Here is a 12,261-nt window from a genome sequence, read left to right as displayed (position 1 = left end):
TTAATGCCAGTGGTATTAAAGACTCACCTTAGAAGCAATACTTATTCTAAAGTGACATTGTATTGTTTTATGTGTGTTTTTAATCTTATATTTTGTACTTATTTAATGAGGTTCTCAATTAGTGCACTGCCTAGGGAGGCTATTTGTGAAAGGCAATACTGTATATAAACAGTATTACAAAAATGAAAAGAACTATTACAGACCTGAGGACATAACCCCTCTCTTTCTATCAAACAGTTATACTTCACCTAAATAGCAACATCTGGATGGAGCTAGTAAGTCTCTCATTACCTCTTCCCATCGTAGTAAAAAGCTTCCAAATTTTCTTATGACTTACCCCCCCCAAAAAAGTTCTTCAGGGCAAAAATCTAATGATTTCAGCCACTCAATCCCACATTGTTGGTCTCCCAATTGGGCAACACTTCATCAAATATTCTTTTGATAAAAGGCTTTTGATCAAACTGCTCTTCTTAAAAGTTATCTTAAACATACCATGATGACTGTAAGGGATATTGTTAGCCTTGAAACACCACTAAAGAAGGAAGCAGCTCCAATTGCAGCAAACAGCCCAGGATCGATCCATGCACTACTTTCATCAGTCTGAATTCCAAAAATGGAAACTAATACCAAACCAACAATTCTCCCATATAAAGCTCCTATATATCTGCAGAGGAAAAAAGAAAGAGAACAGGAAACTTCTGCACTGAAAATGCTTCAGATTTTGCTCATTTGATGATAAATGATTTTTTTTTATGATAAGAAAATTTTGGTTAAAGTCTCATGAATGGGAATAGAAGTTTCTTGAGTTTAATTTAGCAACAAAGCAGTTGAAGGGTGGTGCTTGCCCAATCTTGGCTGAGGTGGATAGAGCATCAGGAAGGCTACAGATTCAATTCGGAATAAAAAATCAAAACAAAATAAAGTCAATGACTAACCATTTCTGTATTGTTGCCAAGAAAACTACATGAATAAATCCAGGTAGTAATTAAGATTTATGCTCAACTCAGCAAATTAATATTTGTAAATATTTTGTATTTCATTGCACAATAATTCCCTTAAAAGTGTTATGGGTGTCCACAGCCCAGGCTGCTCTTGTCAAAATGATGAAAGCAGCAGCTTAGCCCCTTTAGGACATATTTGTGATGTCCCAAAACACAAACCGAAGAGGTGGGGCTTGTGTTCAACAGTGAGATGCTGCTTTCATCAGACTGACTATTTGACCATCCCTGCAGATGCCACTGAAAAGTGTCCTGCTGCTTCCAGAGCTACAATTAAGTCACAAAGGAACTTCTCCCCCAGGGCTGTTTTTCAGTTCAAGAAGCAGAAGCAATGAATGACATTATGGAAAGATGTGTGTAACAAAACAATCTACCAGACATATAGCTCTGGTGCATCACCAAAAATAATGTTGAAACACACTGAGGATAAGATGGAAAAACCGACACCTTTTTTTGTAATAGGAGAAAACTTTGGGGAAGTTAAAGGAGAGGTGTCAGCACCGTTTTAGTCCTAAGCAGATACTGGGTGTCTCTCTACTCTATGTGCTATATCCCCAGAGTTTGCTTTTTAGTATAGATGACAGTATCCCAAAGCAGTAGAAAATGAGTATCATACTTACAGCATAGGTAAAACCAAGCCACTTGCAACAGCAGAGCCTGCGGTCAAGCAGGACAACAAGAAATAGAGAAGAAGTGCCATAAAAAGAGAGGAGTATCCAAATTCCTCATGAGTCCCACGTCTGAATAAGTACATGATTCCTTTCATGCCATTTTCTGCCAAGAGGGCAGCAGCTTTAAGTTTGGATGGAAAGAGGCAGAATAGAGCAGAAGAATTGATAATCTAGAAGATTTGTAAACACAGAGACACAGAGACACACACCCCATTCATTATGGTCCCTCCTCTTTTCTTTTTAGTTTATCGTGCTCGGTAATATGCCATGGACAGAGATTTTTACACTGTTGTTACTATCGTTACTATGAGTCCAATGTATGTTTTCTCTCAAAAGATACTAATCAAGTCTTTCTGGCCTTGCTACTTTGGTTAATGTCTTAAATAAATGGCAAATTCACATACCCTATGAGAGTGACAAGCAACTTTATTTGGTCAAGACCACTATTGTTGTTGTTGTTATTATGATTATTTTCTCTAAGGGGGCAGAGGGCATGTCTGATGCTGAGATGATCTCATGAAGGGGTTGGACCAATTTTTGCTGTTCTCCTTTTGCTTTTAATTCTTTTTAGACTCTGTGGGGGAAGAAGTTAAAGGTGCAAAACAGGTACATTGAGACTCAAGGAGACTTGGCACACCAATTGTTCATCATTTTAGACCAGACACTACTATCCAAAGTTTCAAGGCTGACAGTTTTAGATACAGCATGGCATCAACTGCACATCTCATGCAATTGGATATTCCAAGCCAGAGACGGACTTTCACGCTAGCCCAATGTCCTTCCTTCGGTTCTGATGAAGGGTACATAAAAGATACCACAGCCATTATGCCCCTGCAGGAAAGGTAGAACCTACTCAGCATGTCCTCCTTTACTCATAGTTTAATAGGGAACCCCATAGAGTCCTAATTATTCCACTTCTGAATAATATTACAGGGTTTACCATCCAACAATATGCAGAGTTCCTGCTATCTGACACCAGTTGTAATGTAGCCAGATTCTGTGTAGCTGAATTTAAAATAAGACACATGGTAAATTAAAGCAGCTGAACCTGCTTGATTATGGTCTGCTAGATATGGAACTACATCTAGCATTACACTTAGGACTGCCTTATGTTTTAATTAGCCCAAACCACTCATATTTTGAAGCTTTTTCTTTCAGTTAAATTTTCTATTTTTAACTTATCCCCTGTCATTTGTTTTAATCTTTTTAGTTTTATCCTTGGGTTGAGTATTAACTGAAGCTTTTTATCTTTAAATTTCTTTTAGTGAAAAGTTTTACCCTCTGTGCTGGTTAATAACTGCAGTAAAGATTGACTTGATTTGGCCTCCTTTCAGGCCAAAGAAAAGAGGGAAATTTACATCACTGAAAATTAGCAGTTTTATCAGCACATTTTGGTGGTACCAGCTGGGGTTACAAAATAGGGCAAAGAGTGGGAAATTGCCCATCCCTGCTCTGGAAGAAAATATTGAAAGAGTGTAGTATGATTAGGATGCTTTAAGTGCAGATAGATTCTTTGCATTAAGTTCACAAATTCCCAGAGTAGCATAATTTGAATCTGGATATTGATCAAAACCAAGTTTTAAAATATCATATGCTTTCTTGTAGAACTGATAGATAACTTATTTATTATAATCAATGACCAGTCCATAAAACACTACATCTGTACTTGAATCTTGTAGAAGTATATTTAAACAAACACTGTTCTCATCTAGATAGATAGATGATAGATTTCTCTTACCTTCATTGAAGGTTTGGTTTAAATATTCCGTTTCATTTGACCTACTTTGTAAAGTGGCTGGTTTACAGTTATATTCACATATTTGCCAGCTAAGATGACGTATGCTTATGCTCAAAATGAAAAGAAATAATGATCAGTTCATGATAAGAATATATAATACAGGGGCTGAGGTGGTTATTATCTATGTTCTCCCATCACAACTGTACATCTGAAGCTATTCATGTGCCTGCAGAGTTCCTTCACATGCAAGGAGATCTCATGTGAGCCAAATCTCCTGAGCCAAAAGGTGCAATATAGTCAAAGAGCTGCTTTCAATGCCAGTCAAACATTTGGCTGGTGGTTGGGCTAGCCTGTATGTTTCCCCTACATGTTTTTTTTTCCCCAGTGCATTGTGAAGTCACTCATCTACCTATTCAAAAAAGTTTTTCTCCAGCAAATCATTCTAGAGCTGGTGATTATTTGGTATGTTCTATTTTATGTATACTATGTCTTACACTTTTAGTCACCTTTTTGAGGATCAGAAGTTAAGCTGGATATGATATAACCCTCTTATTATTATGTAGGCAAATACAGACATTGCCTCTTTTCTGTGATTCCTGCCAAGCCTTAAAACTAGCTGATTCCATACCCTTTTCATCACTCTGAAAGGTTGCTGGTGCTGTCATAAATAATTACAGGATTTCTAACTAGGAGAAGTACAGTACTGTATATCCAAAGTGAGCATACATTCCATTTCCTGTGCTCAAACTATGAAATATGTTTATGGACTAGCCCTCCAAATATTCCACCCAGGCCACAGGACATGCCACTGAAGCTACACAATGGGATCAGATCTCAAGCTGAAGCAGCCAGGAGCAGCTATACACTATACTGTACATGTGCTTCCATCTCTTTCACTACTTACTTCTGTGACTTAGTAGGCGGATCAGATGCTGACAGGCTCCTGACTGGAGTACAGTGAAAGAAATATGGCAAGTAGACTGTAGCAGTAATAGTCAAAACCTGTATATAGTATTTTTAAAGTTCAGAAAGATAGAAATGTTGAATAAACATAGTCTAAAATCAGCAGGTTCACCCCACAGGAACATCTGCATATATATACATATATTCACACAATCTGGATCAAGCAATTTGACCTATCACATTCACTAAAAACTCAGTGTTTCAGAGAGGGGCATTTAAGCTCATGAAAGAGCTAAAATCAAAGGCCATAATCCAACAAAGAGTAATCTTCACCGTCAGAACCTGTCAAAGCTATCTTTTACCCATACCTTGCTAGTCTCCAATCTGATAGCTTTCTCCAACCTGTTGCACTCTAGAGGTATTGGAATTTAAGTGTTGAATGCCACAGATAGCACACACTGCCTAGTGAATTCTGGGAATGCTGGGCTCCATGTGTCTCCAAGGCATCAGGTTGGAAGAGGCGAGAATAATGCAAACCAGGAAGAGGTAACATCAGGAAGCTTAGAAGCATAGTAGGTTAATAGAGTGGATTAACCTATATAAGGCCATCTGCTTATATGAAATCTCTATACATATTTCTTGCTCATATTATATATCCTTTTATTCAGCTGTTGTTCAAAGAAAAGGGGAAAAGCTCTATTAACTTAATACATTCTATAAACATCCTTATCACCATCCATTGACAATAATTGTTTTCAAATTGTAATGAACTGAGTTTCTCTATGATAGATTCACATATTCCTATATTCATAATCAATGTTTATTCATTATATTTGCTTAGCTTCATCCTTAAACATAATTCAAATGGAAGCATTGTGCTATACTTGAACTTTTAATATAATATTTTCATGTTCTTTCAATTAAAGTATCCCATCCAGAAACTGTTCACCAGTATCACAGAAACACAGTTTTGTTAAAAACTGAACATTAGATTTCCTTGTGATAAAAACATATAAGAAATTGTGATTTATCTTTTGCAAGGAAAGAACATTCTGATTTTATTTTTTATTAACACAGTTTTTCCATTTCATGACATAAAGATTAGCAAATGAAAATTACCTTAAAAAAAGATATTTGCAATTCATTTTTGTTATCTCTATTATATGACATTGTTATCTCTATTATAGGGACGCGGTGGCGCTGCGGGTTAAACCGCTGAGCTGTCGATCGGAAGGTCGGCGGTTCGAAACCGCGCGGCGGGGTGAGCTCCCGTTGTTAATCCCAGCTCCTGCTCACCTAGCAGTTCGAAAACATGCAAATGTGAGTAGATCAATAGGTACCGCTTCGGCGGGAAGGTAACGGCGTTCCGAGTCGTCATGCTGGCCACATGACCCGGAAGTGTCTATGACAACGCCGGCTCCAAGGCTTAGAAACGGAGATGAGCACCGCCCCCTAGAGTCGGATTCGACTGGACTTTACGTCAAGGGAAACCTTTACCTTTTATTATATGACATCTTTGTGCGTTTTTACTCCAAACTAGGTTTAATTTGTATACATATAGTAAAATAAAATATATTAAAAACACATTGATTATGAATTCCTATATTACAGATGTTTTCTACTGCTTAAGAAACTATGGTTCAAACCTTGCAATTTTCAGTCCAAATCCAACTGATCCAAGCCTCCAGGAAAATTCAGAAAGATTAGTGAACATTGGAAGAAGATAGGCCAACAATTGACAAATTGGGCAGTGTTTGACTTCAGGGTTTAGTGACCATGTTTAGATAACAGATTACCTGATGTTTCGCTGGCAACTATGGTTGGCATCTTCAGAGGCAAGGTGGCCTGCTACACAGAAGATTGTCTCTGAAGATACCAGCCACAGTTGCCAGTGAAACATCAGGAAATCTGTTGTCTAGGCCATCCTGAAGCCCAACACTGCCCAACAGTGAAAGCCTACACCAGTAAATTGAAAAATTATCTAAATATCTATGACTTACTATTCTGAATCTGGTATTAATATGACTTTGGGATGCTCAACAAAATAACATTAAATACTTACAAAGATCAGTACACATTCTAGGAGCTTGGCTGATTTTCTGAGGGATGGTTTTTGAATTGTGCTGAAGAACCACAGACGTAATTTATTAATCCTTATGTTCAGGAAAACAAAGAAAGCTCCTAAAAGGCCCCCAAGTATTCCAAGGAAGATGGCTGGAACAAAGGCCAACACACTCATATCCAGTAAGTTCTTAACCTAAACAGAAAGGAAACGAAACAAAATGTTCTCTAAATTTTGCCAGTTAGTTGATATACAGCAGCCTCCATGCTAAACGGTACATGATACAGCCATTCAACATATAAAGTGAAATTAGTTGCATAAAAACAGATTGTTCTTATAATTGTTAATGGGTCATTGCCAAAGTCTTTCTTCCAGATCTTTCATTGTCTCCCGTGGTCCTTCTTACCTTTAAGATTAAAATACAGATTCTTATGGGAATGTATGTATAATTTTCCATAATATTAGAACAGCCTGAAATAACCATTGGATAGACCCTTACATGCTGTTTCAGGGCTTTGTACAGGTATGGCAGTCTCTCCCCTCTCCAAATCCCCAAGCAGACCTAAGAAGTTTAGATAGATTTATTGTGAAGAATTAGAAAGCCATAAACATGAAGAAGTTCTTCATCTAAAAGCACCCCAGAACCTTCTAGGTTTGTGGTTTAAATTCTGGGCTGCTTCATTCCATCTTTTGAGTAGCTGCTCATTTCCCAGCTTTGAAAATTCCCACCATCTGCCCCTTGTTTACAAAATGGCCTTCTCTGGCATGAAAATCAGAGATCTTCACCTCACCAGCTTCAGTTCTGTTAGGTTGTCAGCTGCCTAAACCGAAAATGATTCTTTTCCAAGCACAATTCTTACAGAATTCTCTTCAGTGAGATTACTGAGATGGATGGGAGAGAGGTTATAAAATTCCAGCAGCTGACCACTATCTGCCTGTTAAGGTGGAGACTGATTCTTTTTCTTACAGCCTTCTGATGAACCAGCAATGTGACAGGTCTCTTCACTGGAATTTTGTAGTTTGTTTTATGCTATCTTGAAACTCTATTAGTCTGGGAATCAGCTTTTACAAATACTGATTACATTCCTTTTTGTCTTTTACTCTGGTCCCTTCTCTGATAACACATGATTTGATAAAATTCAGGTGAAGAAATGGAGAAGTCTATCTGAATGGCGAAATCTATCTGAAAATCAAAGTACAAGCTTAATTTGGATTGACAGCTCTGTTATTGGATATTCACTTATAATAAAATGGGTATCCCACTTTTGAAATGTTTATTGTAGGTTGGAAAAATAAGTACAGTAATGTAGTGTACAACCTACCAGAACAAAACAAAACAGAAAACAGAAAATAAAAGAAAGGGGAAACAAAATAACTACTTTATAATTTATTTGTGAACAACTCCTAGGAATTTAATTCACCACTGTTAGGCAGGCCATTGATTTGACTCATTCTAATTGGAAATAGTGATGTTGATAACTGGTGAATTTAACCAATATTAACATATATTATGGAAGGGACGCGGTGGCGCTGCGGGTTAAACCGCTGAGCTGCCGATCGGAAGGTCGGTGGTTCGAAACCGCGCGGCGGGGTGAGCTCCCGTTGCTAGTCCCAGCTCCTGCTCACCTAGCAGTTCGAAAACATGCAAATGTGAGTAGATCAATAGGTACCGCTTCGGCGGGAAGGTAACAGCGTTCCGTGTCGTCATGCTGGCCACATGACCACGGACGGGTCCTTACGGACAACGCCGGCTCCAAGGCTTAGAAACGGAGATGAGCACTGCCCCCTAGAGTCGGACACGACTGGACTTTACGTCAAGGGAAACCTTTACTTTTACCTTAACATATATTATACAGTTTCAACTGTATATTGGTCTATGTTAGTTTGCTGAACTATTTATCAGTGATTTAAACTTAAGACATAATAATTCTGTCTTTCTATGATTCTATAATATCCATCAATCAAATATGAAGAAATTATGGTTTCTATGTTAAAAATCTATACATGAACTTCAGAAATTAATGACATAATTCTGTAGCTCACATGAATTCTGCTGTTTACTGTTATATAGTTACACTACTCATATTTACTTACCAACATCACCTCAGTTTTGGCTAACCTATAGCAACAGCTCTGTTCTGTCTGAAATCAAAATATTAGATGATCTATAATACCTACTGTAGAAAGAAAAAACCCAGTCCCTAATACGCTTGGCATCATTTTGGTCATTGTAACAGGTAAATACTAGGACTGTACAATGCTTTGGATTTGATTTTGAGAAGTTGTTTTGGAGAGCGTGGGAGCACAAATGCAGTTTCTGTTAGCAGCTCAGCTGTGTCCAGGGATGTCCACAAAGAGAAGGTCATAAAAGTCAAGGTGGCAGTCACAACCATGCAATCAAAGCCTTGCCCCCTTTTTAATGTGCATTGTACACACTAAAAAGGGGCAAGGCTTTGACCATATGGTTGTGGTCACCCTCTTGACTTTTTGGTCCTGTGTGGACACCCCTGGCTGACAGGAGCTTCACCTGCACTCTCATGGTCTCAAAAGTAATTTCTCTCTTTTTCTGACATTTTTGTGAGGCTACTTTGGCACTTTTTAATCCCTTGCTTTTCCTCATTATTTCCATTACATCCACAACAGATTCTGCAAGAAATCAAACTAGATAAAGAATCCAAATACACTCCTAGGCAGTGCAGCAGTTTTTATTGCTACTTAAAGTATGGCTATAAAAGCAGACGTTTCTGTAAAAGCTTTATCTCACTCAGTTCTCTCAATAAGCCCCATACCAAGAATACAAATATTACAAACTAATATGTGTCTCAAACTATTCTTCACCTCTACCTTTGTTTAGATTATACCTCAGTTAAAAAGAGGAAGCCGTGTTTTATGGTATACTCATAAGGGACACATAAATTGGAATGAGTTTTAGTCAATATATAATGCAACTGAGAAACATGTAGTCTGTTCCATGTTAACATCCACATGTAGTACAACAAAATAAGAGAGGGTCAAATGAATATTTTACTATCTTAGTTTAAAGAAAGGCAATAAATATTCAAGGCTTTTTTTTGTGAGTGGAGAAACAGCATGCAGAGAAAGTAAATAACTCTTAATTGCTGCTTTTCTGCTAGGAATTACTATTCTTGTCATGTGCTTCTGCTTGCATAGAGTACTTTTAAAAATAAAGTATCACTTAAAAATACCCTATAATTGCCTAACAGAATAGGGGAGGCAGGTGTCATCTACAGCCTATTCTGCAAAAGTTGAGTTGGCTTTGTTGTTTATTCGTTTAGTCGCTTCCGACTCTTCGTGACTTCATGGACCAGCCCACGCCAGAGCTTCCTGTCGGTCGTCAACACCCCCAGCTCCCCCAGGGACGAGTCCGTCACCTCTAGAATATCATCCATCCATCTTGCCCTTGGTCGGCCCCTCTTCCTTTTGCCTTCCACTCTCCCTAGCATCAGCATCTTCTCCAGGGTGTCCTGTCTTCTCATTATGTGGCCAAAGTATTTCAGTTTTGCCTTTAATATCATTCCCTCAAGTGAGCAGTCTGGCTTTATTTCCTGGAGGATGGACTGGTTGGATCTTCTTGCAGTCCAAGGCACTCTCAGAATTTTCCTCCAACACCACAGTTCAAAAGCATCTATCTTCCTTCTCTCAGCCTTCCTTATGGTCCAGCTCTCGCAGCCATATGTTACTACAGGGAACACCATTGCTTTAACTATGCGGGCCTTTGTTGTAAGTGTGATGTCTCTGCTCTTAACTATTTTATCGAGATTTGTCATTGCTCTTCTCCCAAGGATTAAGCGTCTTCTGATTTCCTGACTGCAGTCAGCATCTGCAGTAATCTTTGCACCTCGGAATACAAAGTCTTTCACTGCTTCTACATTTTCTCCCTCTATTTGCCAGTTATCAATCAAGCTGGTTGCCATAATCTTGCTTTTTTTGAGGTTTAGCTGCAAGCCAGCTTTTGCACTTTCTTCTTTCACCTTCATCATAAGGCTCCTCAGTTCCTCTTCACTTTCAGCCATCAAAGTGGTATCATCTGCATATCTGAGATTGTTAATGTTTCTTCCAGAGATTTTAACTCCAGCCTTGGATTCCTCAAGCCCAGCTTGTCGCATGATGTGTTCTGCATACAAGTTGAATAGGTAGGGTGAGAGTATACAGCCCTGCCGTACTCCTTTCCCAATCTTAAACCAGTCCGTTGTTCCGTGGTCTGTTCTTACTGTTGCTACTTGGTCATTATACAGATTCTTCAGGAGGCATACAAGATGACTTGGTATCCCCATACCACTAAGAACTTGCCACAATTTGTTATGGTCCACACAGTCAAAGGCTTTAGAATAGTCAATAAAACAGAAATAGATGTTTTTCTGAAACTCCCTGGCTTTTTCCATTATCCAGCGGATATTGGCAATTTGGTCTCTAGTTCCTCTGCCTTTCCTAAACCCAGCTTGTACGTCTGGCAATTCTCGCTCCATGAACTGCTGAAGTCTACCTTGCAGGATCTTGAGCATTACCTTACTGGCATGTGAAATGAGTGAAATGAGTTGGCTACTCTGCTGAAATTCAACACTCACAGGTAAGTTCTACATTAGTGCCCTACACAGTATTTCACATAGTATTTCCAAATTATTTAATTATTCATCATGTTAATATGGCCACCCATCTCACAAAACATAACTCTGGGTGGTGTACAATAAAAAAAACTATAAAACAGTGATATAAAAATAAGTAAAAATACTAAAATTAAAATTAAAAGGCAAAGAGAGAGCAACAGATATTATAATTAAAAGGCAAGGAGAGAGCAACAGTGGAGCCACCTCAACAATTCACCATTCCCTTGGGACCCCCAAACGTGATCACATAACCAAGTTTTGAGGAACTTATGGAAAATTAACAGGGATGGAGCCAACCTCACTTCAAGGAAGATGATGCTCCATAAGGTGGGCACCATGGCAGACAAGCATCATCTCCTGGGTCCCACCAGATGTAGCTCCTTGGCAGATGGGACCCACAACATACTTCCTCTGCCAGACCTGATGGGATAGGCAGATGTAATCAGGAAGAGGCAGTCCTTCAAAAAACCTGGCCCCATGCCATGAAGGGCTTTAAGGGTCAAAACCAGCTCCTTGAATTGGACCTGGAAGCAAACTGGTAACCAATGCAGCTAGTGGACCAGAGGTGTAACGTGTGCCATTCTAGGGACACACATAACTGCTTGTGCTACCATGTTCTGCACCAACTGAAGCTTTGGGATACTCTTCAAGGGCAACGCCATGTAGAGCACATTACGGTAGTCCACCTGGAAGGTGACCAGGGCATGAATGACCATGAGCAGAGCCTCCTGATCCAGAAACAGGTGCAACTGGTGCACAACATGAAGCTATGCATAGGGTCTCCTAGCCATGACTGCCACCTGCTCTTTGAGCAGGACTCGCAAGTCTAGAAGAACCCCCAAGCTGCATACCATGTCTGTTTGGGGCAACCCCATCCAGCACCAAAGATGGCATAGTCCCAGAACTGGCAGGGCCCAAAACCTAGAGCCACTCATTCTTGCCAGGATTCAGTTGAAGCCTGTTGTTCCCCATCCAAACCCTCACAGCACCAGGCACCAGTATATCAATAGCATCATTTAGTTCACCAGGGGCAGAGATGTATAACTGGGTACCACCATGGCTGAGGGAGAGATCTCTCCTGTCCAATCACCACCAACTGATATCAACCCTGGAGAAAGGAGGAGAACCAGCACAATACTGTGCTGCCCACCCCAATCCCTAGAGCCAGTCCAGAAGGCTACAATGATTGATGGTATCAAAGGCTGTTGAGTGGTCAAGCAGAGCAAGGATGGATGCATAACTCTCATCCCACTCTCACCAGAGA

The 12,261-nt window shown here is 39.5% G+C and overlaps 1 protein-coding gene across 1 annotated transcript in view; it reads right to left on the bottom strand.

The window, feature by feature from the left end:
• Window positions 1–12,261, bottom strand: part of LOC134494223 (chloride channel protein C-like) — an 89,107-nt gene that overhangs the window by 53,934 nt on the left and 22,912 nt on the right. The window contains exons 7-11 of the mRNA XM_063299271.1: window positions 6,373–6,567; window positions 4,312–4,409; window positions 3,408–3,511; window positions 1,619–1,790; window positions 493–664 (exon numbers count right to left, since the gene is read on the bottom strand). Of these exons, the coding sequence (XP_063155341.1) occupies window positions 493–664; window positions 1,619–1,790; window positions 3,408–3,511; window positions 4,312–4,409; window positions 6,373–6,567 (741 nt within the window). The remainder of the gene's footprint in view (window positions 1–492; window positions 665–1,618; window positions 1,791–3,407; window positions 3,512–4,311; window positions 4,410–6,372; window positions 6,568–12,261) is intronic.

This window comes from Candoia aspera, chromosome 3 (genome assembly GCF_035149785.1).
Source record: "Candoia aspera isolate rCanAsp1 chromosome 3, rCanAsp1.hap2, whole genome shotgun sequence".
NCBI lineage: Eukaryota > Metazoa > Chordata > Lepidosauria > Squamata > Boidae > Candoia > Candoia aspera.
This window is presented reverse-complemented; position numbering and strand designations above follow the sequence as displayed.